Raw genomic sequence first — 19,048 nt, 5'->3', positions numbered from 1 at the left:
AAGAAGGCAAAGACACCAAAGAAGAAGTAAATAAAGGAAGCATCCTGATGCTTTTAAAGCTTAAACAGCCCTTTTAAGGGCTACCAAAATTTTTCAAAAAGAGTCTGAAATTGTTGCATGGTATTAGTCACAAATAAAATATAGCTTGTCCCATATTCTAAATCTCTCTGTCTTCTCTGCAATTTTTTTCTACTATAAAGTCCATGTGTACTTGCCTAGTTTTACTATCTTCCACTCTCTGGATCGTGCAGTAAGTGTTTAGTTTTGCTTCTATCTTAAACCTGAAATTTTTTTTTATACAAATTCTAGATCTGTTCAAAATTGCTACTTCCTAACTTTATATATCAAACATTTTGACACTTCTGTGTCTACGACCATATCACGTTGAAAACACCGGTTCTCGTCCGATCACCGAAGTTAAGCAACGTCGAGCCCGGTTAGTACTTGGATGGGTGACCGCCTGGGAATACCGGGTGTTGTAGACATTTTTTGTACCTATAATTTTGCATTTCTACCAAACAATTAATGTAAAGTTTTGCTTCTGAAAAAATCTGTTTTATATAAATTTCTTTTCAAAAATGCTACTACCTAACCTTATATATCAAAAATTTTAACACTTCTGTGTCTACGACCATATCACGTTGAAAACACCGGTTCTCGTCCGATCACCGAAGTTAAGCAACGTCGAGCCCGGTTAGTACTTGGATGGGTGACCGCCTGGGAATACCGGGTGTTGTAGACATTTTTTTACTTATAATTTTGCATTCCTACCAAACATAATTGTTCTATGATTTTTTTTACTAATTTACTTGGATGTAATATTCAACATATCTAGCTATCAATGAATGAAGAAAACAGAAAATAAATCATTCATAAATTTATTTATTTTTCAATACCCATCTGCATGGTGAAATATTTTTACGTGAAATACATGCAAGTCAAGTTATATACACTTAAGAATTCCACTCCTTCCACATGCATGTGGCTACATATATATATTTTTTTTTTAAATTAGGTCGTCTGTGATAATATGGTATCCGCCTTTTGTCGTCATTTGAAATCGCCTCTTTCTTTTTGACCAGGGCTTATATGATTCACTATTTTTCTGAAAGAATTCTGATTAGCAAAAATTCATTATAGCAAAAACAAATAATAAACAATAAATACTAATTATAGCTTGTAAAGTTCCAGTAAAAAATTCGAATATTTGAAACGTCTTTCATCTCGGTCAAGGAAGTCCCGCTTTCGAAGTTTGCCATCTTTGTGTGCTTTCATATCGAAGGCAAAATCTAAATTTTTGGGAAGTCTCTTTATTTCTACGTATATCTGAAAGCAAAAACATATAAAGAAATGATTTTACTACAAAGGTATATCATTTTTACGGCACAATCTAGTTTTTGTGAAATAATACAACACGTTTTCTGATGAAGAATCGCACGAGAGAAATTGACAAGTTGTACATTAATCGTAAATATTTCTTTACTCGTGGTATTTTGTTTAATTCTTATGACATATTCTGAAAGAAAAATTCCTGCTGAAGATTTTCGTGTATGATTTATATATCAAAACGTACAATTTATTTGAAACAAATGATTAAAACTTGTCGAACAAGCACACAGATTTTCTTGTCGATCTGTTTGAATTAGATTGTCATGAAAGTTTAAGGGTGCTCTCGTCGAGGTCCGCGTTAGATAGATAATTACACTATGTCAGTGAGGTTTGGAAAACATTGTAATCTGTCGTTCATTCGCACACATCGTTCAACAACCAAAACCGCAAAATGTCAGACGCACCAGCACCAGTAGTAAAGACCCCAGCTAAGTCACCAAAGAAGAAAGTTGCAGCTAAACCAAAGAAAGTAGCTACTCATCCAAAATACAGCGAGATGGTCGGAAAGGCTATATCTGCTTTGAAAGAGCGTGGAGGCTCCAGCCGTCAAGCCATCCTTAAGTATATCTTAGCAAACTTCAGCGTTGGTAGCGATGCAAAAACAGTAAACACTCACTTGAAGTTAGCTCTGAAATCAGGAGTGAAGAGCAATAGCTTGAAACAGTCGAAGGGTACCGGCGCTTCTGGAAGCTTTAAGATTGGGGAAGTGGCTAAACCAGCTAAGAAACCAGCAAAGAAAGTAGTTAAACCTAAAGCCGCCAAGCCAAAGAAGGCAAAGACACCTACCAAAAAGACTGCCGCAAAGAAACCTGCAGCAAAGAAACCAGCAGGTGAAAAGAAAGCAGCTAAACCAAAAGCAAAGAAACCAGCTGCAAAGAAACCTGCTGCAAAACCTGCTGCCAAATCTGCAAAGAAAGCCACAAAATCTCCCAAGAAGACAAAGGCTGCAGCTAAACCAAAGAAGGCAAAGACACCAAAGAAGAAGTAAATAAAGGAAGCATCCTGATGCTTTTAAAGCTTAAACAGCCCTTTTAAGGGCTACCAAAATTTTTCAAAAAGAGTCTGAAATTGTTGCATGGTATTAGTCACAAATAAAATATAGCTTGTCCCATATTCTAAATCTCTCTGTCTTCTCTGCAATTTTTTTCTACTATAAAGTCCATGTGTACTTGCCTAGTTTTACTATCTTCCACTCTCTGGATCGTGCAGTAAGTGTTTAGTTTTGCTTCTATCTTAAACCTGAAATTTTTTTTTATACAAATTCTAGATCTGTTCAAAATTGCTACTTCCTAACTTTATATATCAAACATTTTGACACTTCTGTGTCTACGACCATATCACGTTGAAAACACCGGTTCTCGTCCGATCACCGAAGTTAAGCAACGTCGAGCCCGGTTAGTACTTGGATGGGTGACCGCCTGGGAATACCGGGTGTTGTAGACATTTTTTGTACCTATAATTTTGCATTTCTACCAAACAATTAATGTAAAGTTTTGCTTCTGAAAAAATCTGTTTTATATAAATTTCTTTTCAAAAATGCTACTACCTAACCTTATATATCAAAAATTTTAACACTTCTGTGTCTACGACCATATCACGTTGAAAACACCGGTTCTCGTCCGATCACCGAAGTTAAGCAACGTCGAGCCCGGTTAGTACTTGGATGGGTGACCGCCTGGGAATACCGGGTGTTGTAGACATTTTTTTACTTATAATTTTGCATTCCTACCAAACATAATTGTTCTATGATTTTTTTTACTAATTTACTTGGATGTAATATTCAACATATCTAGCTATCAATGAATGAAGAAAACAGAAAATAAATCATTCATAAATTTATTTATTTTTCAATACCCATCTGCATGGTGAAATATTTTTACGTGAAATACATGCAAGTCAAGTTATATACACTTAAGAATTCCACTCCTTCCACATGCATGTGGCTACATATATATATTTTTTTTTTAAATTAGGTCGTCTGTGATAATATGGTATCCGCCTTTTGTCGTCATTTGAAATCGCCTCTTTCTTTTTGACCAGGGCTTATATGATTCACTATTTTTCTGAAAGAATTCTGATTAGCAAAAATTCATTATAGCAAAAACAAATAATAAACAATAAATACTAATTATAGCTTGTAAAGTTCCAGTAAAAAATTCGAATATTTGAAACGTCTTTCATCTCGGTCAAGGAAGTCCCGCTTTCGAAGTTTGCCATCTTTGTGTGCTTTCATATCGAAGGCAAAATCTAAATTTTTGGGAAGTCTCTTTATTTCTACGTATATCTGAAAGCAAAAACATATAAAGAAATGATTTTACTACAAAGGTATATCATTTTTACGGCACAATCTAGTTTTTGTGAAATAATACAACACGTTTTCTGATGAAGAATCGCACGAGAGAAATTGACAAGTTGTACATTAATCGTAAATATTTCTTTACTCGTGGTATTTTGTTTAATTCTTATGACATATTCTGAAAGAAAAATTCCTGCTGAAGATTTTCGTGTATGATTTATATATCAAAACGTACAATTTATTTGAAACAAATGATTAAAACTTGTCGAACAAGCACACAGATTTTCTTGTCGATCTGTTTGAATTAGATTGTCATGAAAGTTTAAGGGTGCTCTCGTCGAGGTCCGCGTTAGATAGATAATTACACTATGTCAGTGAGGTTTGGAAAACATTGTAATCTGTCGTTCATTCGCACACATCGTTCAACAACCAAAACCGCAAAATGTCAGACGCACCAGCACCAGTAGTAAAGACCCCAGCTAAGTCACCAAAGAAGAAAGTTGCAGCTAAACCAAAGAAAGTAGCTACTCATCCAAAATACAGCGAGATGGTCGGAAAGGCTATATCTGCTTTGAAAGAGCGTGGAGGCTCCAGCCGTCAAGCCATCCTTAAGTATATCTTAGCAAACTTCAGCGTTGGTAGCGATGCAAAAACAGTAAACACTCACTTGAAGTTAGCTCTGAAATCAGGAGTGAAGAGCAATAGCTTGAAACAGTCGAAGGGTACCGGCGCTTCTGGAAGCTTTAAGATTGGGGAAGTGGCTAAACCAGCTAAGAAACCAGCAAAGAAAGTAGTTAAACCTAAAGCCGCCAAGCCAAAGAAGGCAAAGACACCTACCAAAAAGACTGCCGCAAAGAAACCTGCAGCAAAGAAACCAGCAGGTGAAAAGAAAGCAGCTAAACCAAAAGCAAAGAAACCAGCTGCAAAGAAACCTGCTGCAAAACCTGCTGCCAAATCTGCAAAGAAAGCCACAAAATCTCCCAAGAAGACAAAGGCTGCAGCTAAACCAAAGAAGGCAAAGACACCAAAGAAGAAGTAAATAAAGGAAGCATCCTGATGCTTTTAAAGCTTAAACAGCCCTTTTAAGGGCTACCAAAATTTTTCAAAAAGAGTCTGAAATTGTTGCATGGTATTAGTCACAAATAAAATATAGCTTGTCCCATATTCTAAATCTCTCTGTCTTCTCTGCAATTTTTTTCTACTATAAAGTCCATGTGTACTTGCCTAGTTTTACTATCTTCCACTCTCTGGATCGTGCAGTAAGTGTTTAGTTTTGCTTCTATCTTAAACCTGAAATTTTTTTTTATACAAATTCTAGATCTGTTCAAAATTGCTACTTCCTAACTTTATATATCAAACATTTTGACACTTCTGTGTCTACGACCATATCACGTTGAAAACACCGGTTCTCGTCCGATCACCGAAGTTAAGCAACGTCGAGCCCGGTTAGTACTTGGATGGGTGACCGCCTGGGAATACCGGGTGTTGTAGACATTTTTTGTACCTATAATTTTGCATTTCTACCAAACAATTAATGTAAAGTTTTGCTTCTGAAAAAATCTGTTTTATATAAATTTCTTTTCAAAAATGCTACTACCTAACCTTATATATCAAAAATTTTAACACTTCTGTGTCTACGACCATATCACGTTGAAAACACCGGTTCTCGTCCGATCACCGAAGTTAAGCAACGTCGAGCCCGGTTAGTACTTGGATGGGTGACCGCCTGGGAATACCGGGTGTTGTAGACATTTTTTTACTTATAATTTTGCATTCCTACCAAACATAATTGTTCTATGATTTTTTTTACTAATTTACTTGGATGTAATATTCAACATATCTAGCTATCAATGAATGAAGAAAACAGAAAATAAATCATTCATAAATTTATTTATTTTTCAATACCCATCTGCATGGTGAAATATTTTTACGTGAAATACATGCAAGTCAAGTTATATACACTTAAGAATTCCACTCCTTCCACATGCATGTGGCTACATATATATATTTTTTTTTTAAATTAGGTCGTCTGTGATAATATGGTATCCGCCTTTTGTCGTCATTTGAAATCGCCTCTTTCTTTTTGACCAGGGCTTATATGATTCACTATTTTTCTGAAAGAATTCTGATTAGCAAAAATTCATTATAGCAAAAACAAATAATAAACAATAAATACTAATTATAGCTTGTAAAGTTCCAGTAAAAAATTCGAATATTTGAAACGTCTTTCATCTCGGTCAAGGAAGTCCCGCTTTCGAAGTTTGCCATCTTTGTGTGCTTTCATATCGAAGGCAAAATCTAAATTTTTGGGAAGTCTCTTTATTTCTACGTATATCTGAAAGCAAAAACATATAAAGAAATGATTTTACTACAAAGGTATATCATTTTTACGGCACAATCTAGTTTTTGTGAAATAATACAACACGTTTTCTGATGAAGAATCGCACGAGAGAAATTGACAAGTTGTACATTAATCGTAAATATTTCTTTACTCGTGGTATTTTGTTTAATTCTTATGACATATTCTGAAAGAAAAATTCCTGCTGAAGATTTTCGTGTATGATTTATATATCAAAACGTACAATTTATTTGAAACAAATGATTAAAACTTGTCGAACAAGCACACAGATTTTCTTGTCGATCTGTTTGAATTAGATTGTCATGAAAGTTTAAGGGTGCTCTCGTCGAGGTCCGCGTTAGATAGATAATTACACTATGTCAGTGAGGTTTGGAAAACATTGTAATCTGTCGTTCATTCGCACACATCGTTCAACAACCAAAACCGCAAAATGTCAGACGCACCAGCACCAGTAGTAAAGACCCCAGCTAAGTCACCAAAGAAGAAAGTTGCAGCTAAACCAAAGAAAGTAGCTACTCATCCAAAATACAGCGAGATGGTCGGAAAGGCTATATCTGCTTTGAAAGAGCGTGGAGGCTCCAGCCGTCAAGCCATCCTTAAGTATATCTTAGCAAACTTCAGCGTTGGTAGCGATGCAAAAACAGTAAACACTCACTTGAAGTTAGCTCTGAAATCAGGAGTGAAGAGCAATAGCTTGAAACAGTCGAAGGGTACCGGCGCTTCTGGAAGCTTTAAGATTGGGGAAGTGGCTAAACCAGCTAAGAAACCAGCAAAGAAAGTAGTTAAACCTAAAGCCGCCAAGCCAAAGAAGGCAAAGACACCTACCAAAAAGACTGCCGCAAAGAAACCTGCAGCAAAGAAACCAGCAGGTGAAAAGAAAGCAGCTAAACCAAAAGCAAAGAAACCAGCTGCAAAGAAACCTGCTGCAAAACCTGCTGCCAAATCTGCAAAGAAAGCCACAAAATCTCCCAAGAAGACAAAGGCTGCAGCTAAACCAAAGAAGGCAAAGACACCAAAGAAGAAGTAAATAAAGGAAGCATCCTGATGCTTTTAAAGCTTAAACAGCCCTTTTAAGGGCTACCAAAATTTTTCAAAAAGAGTCTGAAATTGTTGCATGGTATTAGTCACAAATAAAATATAGCTTGTCCCATATTCTAAATCTCTCTGTCTTCTCTGCAATTTTTTTCTACTATAAAGTCCATGTGTACTTGCCTAGTTTTACTATCTTCCACTCTCTGGATCGTGCAGTAAGTGTTTAGTTTTGCTTCTATCTTAAACCTGAAAATTTTTTTTATACAAATTCTAGATCTGTTCAAAATTGCTACTTCCTAACTTTATATATCAAACATTTTGACACTTCTGTGTCTACGACCATATCACGTTGAAAACACCGGTTCTCGTCCGATCACCGAAGTTAAGCAACGTCGAGCCCGGTTAGTACTTGGATGGGTGACCGCCTGGGAATACCGGGTGTTGTAGACATTTTTTGTACCTATAATTTTGCATTTCTACCAAACAATTAATGTAAAGTTTTGCTTCTGAAAAAATCTGTTTTATATAAATTTCTTTTCAAAAATGCTACTACCTAACCTTATATATCAAAAATTTTAACACTTCTGTGTCTACGACCATATCACGTTGAAAACACCGGTTCTCGTCCGATCACCGAAGTTAAGCAACGTCGAGCCCGGTTAGTACTTGGATGGGTGACCGCCTGGGAATACCGGGTGTTGTAGACATTTTTTTACTTATAATTTTGCATTCCTACCAAACATAATTGTTCTATGATTTTTTTTACTAATTTACTTGGATGTAATATTCAACATATCTAGCTATCAATGAATGAAGAAAACAGAAAATAAATCATTCATAAATTTATTTATTTTTCAATACCCATCTGCATGGTGAAATATTTTTACGTGAAATACATGCAAGTCAAGTTATATACACTTAAGAATTCCACTCCTTCCACATGCATGTGGCTACATATATATATTTTTTTTTTAAATTAGGTCGTCTGTGATAATATGGTATCCGCCTTTTGTCGTCATTTGAAATCGCCTCTTTCTTTTTGACCAGGGCTTATATGATTCACTATTTTTCTGAAAGAATTCTGATTAGCAAAAATTCATTATAGCAAAAACAAATAATAAACAATAAATACTAATTATAGCTTGTAAAGTTCCAGTAAAAAATTCGAATATTTGAAACGTCTTTCATCTCGGTCAAGGAAGTCCCGCTTTCGAAGTTTGCCATCTTTGTGTGCTTTCATATCGAAGGCAAAATCTAAATTTTTGGGAAGTCTCTTTATTTCTACGTATATCTGAAAGCAAAAACATATAAAGAAATGATTTTACTACAAAGGTATATCATTTTTACGGCACAATCTAGTTTTTGTGAAATAATACAACACGTTTTCTGATGAAGAATCGCACGAGAGAAATTGACAAGTTGTACATTAATCGTAAATATTTCTTTACTCGTGGTATTTTGTTTAATTCTTATGACATATTCTGAAAGAAAAATTCCTGCTGAAGATTTTCGTGTATGATTTATATATCAAAACGTACAATTTATTTGAAACAAATGATTAAAACTTGTCGAACAAGCACACAGATTTTCTTGTCGATCTGTTTGAATTAGATTGTCATGAAAGTTTAAGGGTGCTCTCGTCGAGGTCCGCGTTAGATAGATAATTACACTATGTCAGTGAGGTTTGGAAAACATTGTAATCTGTCGTTCATTCGCACACATCGTTCAACAACCAAAACCGCAAAATGTCAGACGCACCAGCACCAGTAGTAAAGACCCCAGCTAAGTCACCAAAGAAGAAAGTTGCAGCTAAACCAAAGAAAGTAGCTACTCATCCAAAATACAGCGAGATGGTCGGAAAGGCTATATCTGCTTTGAAAGAGCGTGGAGGCTCCAGCCGTCAAGCCATCCTTAAGTATATCTTAGCAAACTTCAGCGTTGGTAGCGATGCAAAAACAGTAAACACTCACTTGAAGTTAGCTCTGAAATCAGGAGTGAAGAGCAATAGCTTGAAACAGTCGAAGGGTACCGGCGCTTCTGGAAGCTTTAAGATTGGGGAAGTGGCTAAACCAGCTAAGAAACCAGCAAAGAAAGTAGTTAAACCTAAAGCCGCCAAGCCAAAGAAGGCAAAGACACCTACCAAAAAGACTGCCGCAAAGAAACCTGCAGCAAAGAAACCAGCAGGTGAAAAGAAAGCAGCTAAACCAAAAGCAAAGAAACCAGCTGCAAAGAAACCTGCTGCAAAACCTGCTGCCAAATCTGCAAAGAAAGCCACAAAATCTCCCAAGAAGACAAAGGCTGCAGCTAAACCAAAGAAGGCAAAGACACCAAAGAAGAAGTAAATAAAGGAAGCATCCTGATGCTTTTAAAGCTTAAACAGCCCTTTTAAGGGCTACCAAAATTTTTCAAAAAGAGTCTGAAATTGTTGCATGGTATTAGTCACAAATAAAATATAGCTTGTCCCATATTCTAAATCTCTCTGTCTTCTCTGCAATTTTTTTCTACTATAAAGTCCATGTGTACTTGCCTAGTTTTACTATCTTCCACTCTCTGGATCGTGCAGTAAGTGTTTAGTTTTGCTTCTATCTTAAACCTGAAATTTTTTTTTATACAAATTCTAGATCTGTTCAAAATTGCTACTTCCTAACTTTATATATCAAACATTTTGACACTTCTGTGTCTACGACCATATCACGTTGAAAACACCGGTTCTCGTCCGATCACCGAAGTTAAGCAACGTCGAGCCCGGTTAGTACTTGGATGGGTGACCGCCTGGGAATACCGGGTGTTGTAGACATTTTTTGTACCTATAATTTTGCATTTCTACCAAACAATTAATGTAAAGTTTTGCTTCTGAAAAAATCTGTTTTATATAAATTTCTTTTCAAAAATGCTACTACCTAACCTTATATATCAAAAATTTTAACACTTCTGTGTCTACGACCATATCACGTTGAAAACACCGGTTCTCGTCCGATCACCGAAGTTAAGCAACGTCGAGCCCGGTTAGTACTTGGATGGGTGACCGCCTGGGAATACCGGGTGTTGTAGACATTTTTTTACTTATAATTTTGCATTCCTACCAAACATAATTGTTCTATGATTTTTTTTACTAATTTACTTGGATGTAATATTCAACATATCTAGCTATCAATGAATGAAGAAAACAGAAAATAAATCATTCATAAATTTATTTATTTTTCAATACCCATCTGCATGGTGAAATATTTTTACGTGAAATACATGCAAGTCAAGTTATATACACTTAAGAATTCCACTCCTTCCACATGCATGTGGCTACATATATATATATTTTTTTTAAATTAGGTCGTCTGTGATAATATGGTATCCGCCTTTTGTCGTCATTTGAAATCGCCTCTTTCTTTTTGACCAGGGCTTATATGATTCACTATTTTTCTGAAAGAATTCTGATTAGCAAAAATTCATTATAGCAAAAACAAATAATAAACAATAAATACTAATTATAGCTTGTAAAGTTCCAGTAAAAAATTCGAATATTTGAAACGTCTTTCATCTCGGTCAAGGAAGTCCCGCTTTCGAAGTTTGCCATCTTTGTGTGCTTTCATATCGAAGGCAAAATCTAAATTTTTGGGAAGTCTCTTTATTTCTACGTATATCTGAAAGCAAAAACATATAAAGAAATGATTTTACTACAAAGGTATATCATTTTTACGGCACAATCTAGTTTTTGTGAAATAATACAACACGTTTTCTGATGAAGAATCGCACGAGAGAAATTGACAAGTTGTACATTAATCGTAAATATTTCTTTACTCGTGGTATTTTGTTTAATTCTTATGACATATTCTGAAAGAAAAATTCCTGCTGAAGATTTTCGTGTATGATTTATATATCAAAACGTACAATTTATTTGAAACAAATGATTAAAACTTGTCGAACAAGCACACAGATTTTCTTGTCGATCTGTTTGAATTAGATTGTCATGAAAGTTTAAGGGTGCTCTCGTCGAGGTCCGCGTTAGATAGATAATTACACTATGTCAGTGAGGTTTGGAAAACATTGTAATCTGTCGTTCATTCGCACACATCGTTCAACAACCAAAACCGCAAAATGTCAGACGCACCAGCACCAGTAGTAAAGACCCCAGCTAAGTCACCAAAGAAGAAAGTTGCAGCTAAACCAAAGAAAGTAGCTACTCATCCAAAATACAGCGAGATGGTCGGAAAGGCTATATCTGCTTTGAAAGAGCGTGGAGGCTCCAGCCGTCAAGCCATCCTTAAGTATATCTTAGCAAACTTCAGCGTTGGTAGCGATGCAAAAACAGTAAACACTCACTTGAAGTTAGCTCTGAAATCAGGAGTGAAGAGCAATAGCTTGAAACAGTCGAAGGGTACCGGCGCTTCTGGAAGCTTTAAGATTGGGGAAGTGGCTAAACCAGCTAAGAAACCAGCAAAGAAAGTAGTTAAACCTAAAGCCGCCAAGCCAAAGAAGGCAAAGACACCTACCAAAAAGACTGCCGCAAAGAAACCTGCAGCAAAGAAACCAGCAGGTGAAAAGAAAGCAGCTAAACCAAAAGCAAAGAAACCAGCTGCAAAGAAACCTGCTGCAAAACCTGCTGCCAAATCTGCAAAGAAAGCCACAAAATCTCCCAAGAAGACAAAGGCTGCAGCTAAACCAAAGAAGGCAAAGACACCAAAGAAGAAGTAAATAAAGGAAGCATCCTGATGCTTTTAAAGCTTAAACAGCCCTTTTAAGGGCTACCAAAATTTTTCAAAAAGAGTCTGAAATTGTTGCATGGTATTAGTCACAAATAAAATATAGCTTGTCCCATATTCTAAATCTCTCTGTCTTCTCTGCAATTTTTTTCTACTATAAAGTCCATGTGTACTTGCCTAGTTTTACTATCTTCCACTCTCTGGATCGTGCAGTAAGTGTTTAGTTTTGCTTCTATCTTAAACCTGAAATTTTTTTTTATACAAATTCTAGATCTGTTCAAAATTGCTACTTCCTAACTTTATATATCAAACATTTTGACACTTCTGTGTCTACGACCATATCACGTTGAAAACACCGGTTCTCGTCCGATCACCGAAGTTAAGCAACGTCGAGCCCGGTTAGTACTTGGATGGGTGACCGCCTGGGAATACCGGGTGTTGTAGACATTTTTTGTACCTATAATTTTGCATTTCTACCAAACAATTAATGTAAAGTTTTGCTTCTGAAAAAATCTGTTTTATATAAATTTCTTTTCAAAAATGCTACTACCTAACCTTATATATCAAAAATTTTAACACTTCTGTGTCTACGACCATATCACGTTGAAAACACCGGTTCTCGTCCGATCACCGAAGTTAAGCAACGTCGAGCCCGGTTAGTACTTGGATGGGTGACCGCCTGGGAATACCGGGTGTTGTAGACATTTTTTTACTTATAATTTTGCATTCCTACCAAACATAATTGTTCTATGATTTTTTTTACTAATTTACTTGGATGTAATATTCAACATATCTAGCTATCAATGAATGAAGAAAACAGAAAATAAATCATTCATAAATTTATTTATTTTTCAATACCCATCTGCATGGTGAAATATTTTTACGTGAAATACATGCAAGTCAAGTTATATACACTTAAGAATTCCACTCCTTCCACATGCATGTGGCTACATATATATATTTTTTTTTTAAATTAGGTCGTCTGTGATAATATGGTATCCGCCTTTTGTCGTCATTTGAAATCGCCTCTTTCTTTTTGACCAGGGCTTATATGATTCACTATTTTTCTGAAAGAATTCTGATTAGCAAAAATTCATTATAGCAAAAACAAATAATAAACAATAAATACTAATTATAGCTTGTAAAGTTCCAGTAAAAAATTCGAATATTTGAAACGTCTTTCATCTCGGTCAAGGAAGTCCCGCTTTCGAAGTTTGCCATCTTTGTGTGCTTTCATATCGAAGGCAAAATCTAAATTTTTGGGAAGTCTCTTTATTTCTACGTATATCTGAAAGCAAAAACATATAAAGAAATGATTTTACTACAAAGGTATATCATTTTTACGGCACAATCTAGTTTTTGTGAAATAATACAACACGTTTTCTGATGAAGAATCGCACGAGAGAAATTGACAAGTTGTACATTAATCGTAAATATTTCTTTACTCGTGGTATTTTGTTTAATTCTTATGACATATTCTGAAAGAAAAATTCCTGCTGAAGATTTTCGTGTATGATTTATATATCAAAACGTACAATTTATTTGAAACAAATGATTAAAACTTGTCGAACAAGCACACAGATTTTCTTGTCGATCTGTTTGAATTAGATTGTCATGAAAGTTTAAGGGTGCTCTCGTCGAGGTCCGCGTTAGATAGATAATTACACTATGTCAGTGAGGTTTGGAAAACATTGTAATCTGTCGTTCATTCGCACACATCGTTCAACAACCAAAACCGCAAAATGTCAGACGCACCAGCACCAGTAGTAAAGACCCCAGCTAAGTCACCAAAGAAGAAAGTTGCAGCTAAACCAAAGAAAGTAGCTACTCATCCAAAATACAGCGAGATGGTCGGAAAGGCTATATCTGCTTTGAAAGAGCGTGGAGGCTCCAGCCGTCAAGCCATCCTTAAGTATATCTTAGCAAACTTCAGCGTTGGTAGCGATGCAAAAACAGTAAACACTCACTTGAAGTTAGCTCTGAAATCAGGAGTGAAGAGCAATAGCTTGAAACAGTCGAAGGGTACCGGCGCTTCTGGAAGCTTTAAGATTGGGGAAGTGGCTAAACCAGCTAAGAAACCAGCAAAGAAAGTAGTTAAACCTAAAGCCGCCAAGCCAAAGAAGGCAAAGACACCTACCAAAAAGACTGCCGCAAAGAAACCTGCAGCAAAGAAACCAGCAGGTGAAAAGAAAGCAGCTAAACCAAAAGCAAAGAAACCAGCTGCAAAGAAACCTGCTGCAAAACCTGCTGCCAAATCTGCAAAGAAAGCCACAAAATCTCCCAAGAAGACAAAGGCTGCAGCTAAACCAAAGAAGGCAAAGACACCAAAGAAGAAGTAAATAAAGGAAGCATCCTGATGCTTTTAAAGCTTAAACAGCCCTTTTAAGGGCTACCAAAATTTTTCAAAAAGAGTCTGAAATTGTTGCATGGTATTAGTCACAAATAAAATATAGCTTGTCCCATATTCTAAATCTCTCTGTCTTCTCTGCAATTTTTTTCTACTATAAAGTCCATGTGTACTTGCCTAGTTTTACTATCTTCCACTCTCTGGATCGTGCAGTAAGTGTTTAGTTTTGCTTCTATCTTAAACCTGAAATTTTTTTTTATACAAATTCTAGATCTGTTCAAAATTGCTACTTCCTAACTTTATATATCAAACATTTTGACACTTCTGTGTCTACGACCATATCACGTTGAAAACACCGGTTCTCGTCCGATCACCGAAGTTAAGCAACGTCGAGCCCGGTTAGTACTTGGATGGGTGACCGCCTGGGAATACCGGGTGTTGTAGACATTTTTTGTACCTATAATTTTGCATTTCTACCAAACAATTAATGTAAAGTTTTGCTTCTGAAAAAATCTGTTTTATATAAATTTCTTTTCAAAAATGCTACTACCTAACCTTATATATCAAAAATTTTAACACTTCTGTGTCTACGACCATATCACGTTGAAAACACCGGTTCTCGTCCGATCACCGAAGTTAAGCAACGTCGAGCCCGGTTAGTACTTGGATGGGTGACCGCCTGGGAATACCGGGTGTTGTAGACATTTTTTTACTTATAATTTTGCATTCCTACCAAACATAATTGTTCTATGATTTTTTTTACTAATTTACTTGGATGTAATATTCAACATATCTAGCTATCAATGAATGAAGAAAACAGAAAATAAATCATTCATAAATTTATTTATTTTTCAATACCCATCTGCATGGTGAAATATTTTTACGTGAAATACATGCAAGTCAAGTTATATACACTTAAGAATTCCACTCCTTCCACATGCATGTGGCTACATATATATATTTTTTTTTTAAATTAGGTCGTCTGTGATAATATGGTATCCGCCTTTTGTCGTCATTTGAAATCGCCTCTTTCTTTTTGACCAGGGCTTATATGATTCACTATTTTTCTGAAAGAATTCTGATTAGCAAAAATTCATTATAGCAAAAACAAATAATAAACAATAAATACTAATTATAGCTTGTAAAGTTCCAGTAAAAAATTCGAATATTTGAAACGTCTTTCATCTCGGTCAAGGAAGTCCCGCTTTCGAAGTTTGCCATCTTTGTGTGCTTTCATATCGAAGGCAAAATCTAAATTTTTGGGAAGTCTCTTTATTTCTACGTATATCTGAAAGCAAAAACATATAAAGAAATGATTTTACTACAAAGGTATATCATTTTTACGGCACAATCTAGTTTTTGTGAAATAATACAACACGTTTTCTGATGAAGAATCGCACGAGAGAAATTGACAAGTTGTACATTAATCGTAAATATTTCTTTACTCGTGGTATTTTGTTTAATTCTTATGACATATTCTGAAAGAAAAATTCCTGCTGAAGATTTTCGTGTATGATTTATATATCAAAACGTACAATTTATTTGAAACAAATGATTAAAACTTGTCGAACAAGCACACAGATTTTCTTGTCGATCTGTTTGAATTAGATTGTCATGAAAGTTTAAGGGTGCTCTCGTCGAGGTCCGCGTTAGATAGATAATTACACTATGTCAGTGAGGTTAATTCCAGAATCATGTCAAGTTTCTTGGTCTCATATTTGATAGAAAGCTAACATGGAATAAACACGTAAACTATTTACAAGAAAGATCTAAAGCAATATTAAACGTTCTAAGGTATGTTCAAGCAAATAATTATGGCATGGGTACTGATTCTCTTCTCATGCTATACAAATCTCTTCTTAGATCGGTACTTGACTATGGATGTCAAGCGTTTAATTCAGCATCTATAACTGTAAAATCTAAATTAGATATAATACAAGCTAAAGCTCTTCGCATAGTGTTAGGGGCCCATAAATCGACCCCGTTAGAAACAATACTAGCAGAATCTGGCGAAATGCCATTACAATTAAGAAGGGACCACCTTTCTCTTAAATATTATGCTCGTACTAAACAAAATCCATCAAATCCAGCCAATCAATTAGTAGATGACTGTATTGAATATCAAATTTATAATCATAAATGGAATGACCATAACATACCTTACGGATTCAGAGTCCAAAATCTACTTAAAGATAACGAACTAGACAAAATAAAGATGGTTACTAAAAATATTCAAGATCCACCTCCATGGATTATAGGTCAAGCAAAAACATCCAGTAACATAAAAAACAGCCTCAGTAAAAAAGAAAATCCGCATATCATTAAGACTAAAGCGTTAGAGTACATCGACAATGCATATAAAAATCATTTAAAAATTTACACCGATGGCTCAAAAGACCCAGCTTCGGGTAAAACTGGATATGCTTTTCTAATCCCATCAAAGTTGATTGCAAGCTATAAACGAACGTCAGACAATCTTTCCGTTTACACCACAGAAATGACGGCCATATATCAATCATTAAAGTGGGTATTCTCCAATCAACAGCCAGGGCAAAAAGTTGTTATTCTAACTGATTCATATAGTTCAATCCAATCTATAAATAATAATGCATCAAGTAGACCCGATATTCTAGAACCAATTCAAATACTGGCTTGTCGTCTAAAACAAAAAAATATAGAAGTAACCATAGAATGGATACCAGCGCATGTTGGTATCCTAGGTAATGAACAGGTTGACAAACTAGCTAAATTAGCACTAAGTAATGATAAGATTGACCTTAACTTAAGTCTTAGTGCAAACGAATTCATTGCAATAACAACAGCATTATATAAGAAAAAGTGGCAAGCTAGATGGGATAACACATGCTCCATATGGAGTCGTTCTATAAATACTGCAGTAAATAAAAAACCCAACTTTTATCAAGGTAATCGATTTCATGCAAAAACAATAACTAGACTTAGGTTGGGCACTACTTTATTACCTGGGCAACTAGGCCAGTACATACGCAATGTCTCTCCAATGTGCAATACATGCGGCATAAAAGAGGATATAGAACACGTACTAGTAAACTGTATTAATCATTCACAAGCGAGACAAAATTTGCAATCAAACTTGGACAAGGTTCAAATACAAAATATTAATACCAAAATATTACTAGATCCTCCTAAAGACAAACAACAATATGTCTGGTCGTGCTTGGTACAATATTTAACAGAAATTGATTATCATAAATTTATATAAGTATATAAGTATATAAAAAAAAACAATCATAGAAATAAAATAATTAAAAGACACTGCAAGAGTTATCCGGGTCAGTGACTCAAAAATGGAGTCAGGCCGTAACCGGCAGTCAAAAACTAAAATCTTCACTTCAAATACAGTACGTATTAAAGAAAAGATCGTTAAGAAGACCAGCTACACTGCAAGAGTTATCCGGGGTCAGTGACTCAGAAATGGAGTCAGGCCATAACCGGCAGTACAGAAGGCTCTTCAAGACGACTTACCACAACATCATTAAATAGGCAAAACACACTGCAAGAGTTATCCAGGTCAGTGACTCAAAAATGGAGTCAGGCCGTAACCGGCAGTCAAAAACTAAATCACTTCAAATACAGTACGTACTAAAGAAAAGATCGTTAAGAAGACCAGCTACACTGCAAGAGTTATCCGGGGTCAGTGACTCAGAAATGGAGTCAGGCCATAACCGGCAGTACAGATGAATCTTCAAGACGACTTACCACAGCATCATAGGGGCAAAACAAACTGCAAGAGTTATCCGGTCAGTGACTCAAAAATGGAGTCAGGCCATAACCGGCAGTAAAAATTAAATACTTAAGACAAATAAAATCCAAATTAATATGATTTTAAAAAAATAAAAAAATAATAAAAATTAATCCTTTGAAATAACTTAACATATTTAAAATTAGATAAACTGACTGTAGGGATAAGTTAATTAAACTATTAAAATTATGCTAACTAAACAAGAACGCACGATAACCTTTGGCTTTTTTTTTCCAAATTCGCGGCACCCCAAATTATTTTTGTTTCTACTTTTGGTCATTATATAAATTTTTCATGTCATTAAGCCGCTAGTCAAATCTAAGACTTAAAAATGGTACTTCGCAAGATCTGGTTTGCGCTAATCCAGTTTTAATTAGCGTGGGGCACTGTCTTCCTGCGGATAAGTGTTCCAGTGTACTAGCACTCTAAAGTCCTGCAACTACGGTAGGCTAGCACAAAGCAGTCAAAATTTACATACACCCTTTGGTTTTTATTTATTTTATTTTATTTTATTTCACTTTTCTTTTTTTCTAGTACATACAAAACATCCATCTAATTATTTTTGCAAAACTCACATACACTAATTTAGGCTTATTGTGGTTTATACATAATATTTGGCATATAAATTCACATACACAATTTGGCATATCAAAATTATCCGCTCTTTACTTGGCTGCTGGTGTACCAGGACAACGTTGCTGCCGTTCACTGCTGTTTACTTGGCCAAGCTTTCCTCCTGTTCCTACTTCCGGTGGCCCCGTGTTTAATAATTATTTATTTATTTTGTTTTATTTTATTTTTATTTTTATACAAAATTATTTCTATATTATTTTATTATATTTAATTTTATATTCTTTTATTATTTTTTATTATTTTATTATTTTATTATTTACTTAATCTTAAATATTTTACTTTTTTCATTCATTTATTTATCTAAAATTTTGCTTTTTAAATTTTTTTTGCTTTTATTAAATTTTCTTATCATTATAAATTATTTAAATTACCACATGGTAAAAAATATAAATTATTTAATGCCCAAAAAGGCGCAAGCCAGGGCCGACCGTGCAAGGGCTGTATAGCCAGTCAAGGTCGTTAAAAACTTCCATTTGTTGTTTGGAAAACATTGTAATCTGTCGTTCATTCGCAC

At 35.2% G+C, this 19,048-nt stretch overlaps 1 protein-coding gene and 14 non-coding genes across 15 annotated transcripts; all 15 read left to right on the top strand.

Moving 5' to 3' along the window:
- The first annotated feature begins 366 nt into the window (after positions 1-366).
- LOC139508144 (5S ribosomal RNA) lies at positions 367-485 on the top strand. The gene has a single exon (XR_011661093.1). It is a non-coding gene; the product is annotated as a 5S ribosomal RNA (ribosomal RNA).
- A 138-nt stretch (positions 486-623) lies between these two features.
- On the top strand, positions 624-742 carry LOC139508143 (5S ribosomal RNA). The gene has a single exon (XR_011661092.1). It is a non-coding gene; the product is annotated as a 5S ribosomal RNA (ribosomal RNA).
- Positions 743-2,713: 1,971 nt separating this feature from the next.
- Positions 2,714-2,832, top strand: LOC139508140 (5S ribosomal RNA). The gene has a single exon (XR_011661090.1). It is a non-coding gene; the product is annotated as a 5S ribosomal RNA (ribosomal RNA).
- Positions 2,833-2,970: 138 nt separating this feature from the next.
- On the top strand, positions 2,971-3,089 carry LOC139508139 (5S ribosomal RNA). The gene has a single exon (XR_011661089.1). It is a non-coding gene; the product is annotated as a 5S ribosomal RNA (ribosomal RNA).
- Positions 3,090-5,060: 1,971 nt separating this feature from the next.
- On the top strand, positions 5,061-5,179 carry LOC139508138 (5S ribosomal RNA). The gene has a single exon (XR_011661088.1). It is a non-coding gene; the product is annotated as a 5S ribosomal RNA (ribosomal RNA).
- A 138-nt stretch (positions 5,180-5,317) lies between these two features.
- On the top strand, positions 5,318-5,436 carry LOC139508137 (5S ribosomal RNA). Its single transcript, XR_011661087.1, has one exon. It is a non-coding gene; the product is annotated as a 5S ribosomal RNA (ribosomal RNA).
- Positions 5,437-7,407: 1,971 nt separating this feature from the next.
- Positions 7,408-7,526, top strand: LOC139508136 (5S ribosomal RNA). Its single transcript, XR_011661086.1, has one exon. It is a non-coding gene; the product is annotated as a 5S ribosomal RNA (ribosomal RNA).
- A 138-nt stretch (positions 7,527-7,664) lies between these two features.
- On the top strand, positions 7,665-7,783 carry LOC139508135 (5S ribosomal RNA). Its single transcript, XR_011661084.1, has one exon. It is a non-coding gene; the product is annotated as a 5S ribosomal RNA (ribosomal RNA).
- A 1,971-nt stretch (positions 7,784-9,754) lies between these two features.
- Positions 9,755-9,873, top strand: LOC139508134 (5S ribosomal RNA). Its single transcript, XR_011661083.1, has one exon. It is a non-coding gene; the product is annotated as a 5S ribosomal RNA (ribosomal RNA).
- Positions 9,874-10,011: 138 nt separating this feature from the next.
- On the top strand, positions 10,012-10,130 carry LOC139508133 (5S ribosomal RNA). The gene has a single exon (XR_011661082.1). It is a non-coding gene; the product is annotated as a 5S ribosomal RNA (ribosomal RNA).
- Positions 10,131-12,101: 1,971 nt separating this feature from the next.
- On the top strand, positions 12,102-12,220 carry LOC139508132 (5S ribosomal RNA). The gene has a single exon (XR_011661081.1). It is a non-coding gene; the product is annotated as a 5S ribosomal RNA (ribosomal RNA).
- A 138-nt stretch (positions 12,221-12,358) lies between these two features.
- Positions 12,359-12,477, top strand: LOC139508131 (5S ribosomal RNA). Its single transcript, XR_011661080.1, has one exon. It is a non-coding gene; the product is annotated as a 5S ribosomal RNA (ribosomal RNA).
- A 1,971-nt stretch (positions 12,478-14,448) lies between these two features.
- LOC139508128 (5S ribosomal RNA) lies at positions 14,449-14,567 on the top strand. The gene has a single exon (XR_011661078.1). It is a non-coding gene; the product is annotated as a 5S ribosomal RNA (ribosomal RNA).
- Positions 14,568-14,705: 138 nt separating this feature from the next.
- LOC139508127 (5S ribosomal RNA) lies at positions 14,706-14,824 on the top strand. Its single transcript, XR_011661077.1, has one exon. It is a non-coding gene; the product is annotated as a 5S ribosomal RNA (ribosomal RNA).
- A 1,115-nt stretch (positions 14,825-15,939) lies between these two features.
- On the top strand, positions 15,940-17,840 carry LOC139508079 (uncharacterized). Its single transcript, XM_071295908.1, has 2 exons — positions 15,940-17,016; positions 17,643-17,840. The coding sequence occupies exons 1-2, from the start codon at positions 15,940-15,942 to the stop codon at positions 17,838-17,840; spliced, it is 1,275 nt and encodes a 424-aa protein (XP_071152009.1).
- Positions 17,841-19,048: the final 1,208 nt, after the last annotated feature.

The sequence above is a fragment of the Mytilus edulis genome, unplaced genomic scaffold (genome assembly GCF_963676685.1).
Source record: "Mytilus edulis unplaced genomic scaffold, xbMytEdul2.2 SCAFFOLD_120, whole genome shotgun sequence".
NCBI classification, from domain to species: Eukaryota; Metazoa; Mollusca; class Bivalvia; order Mytilida; family Mytilidae; genus Mytilus; species Mytilus edulis.
Note: the sequence above shows the minus strand (reverse complement) of the source record. Positions and strands in the feature narration are given on the sequence as shown.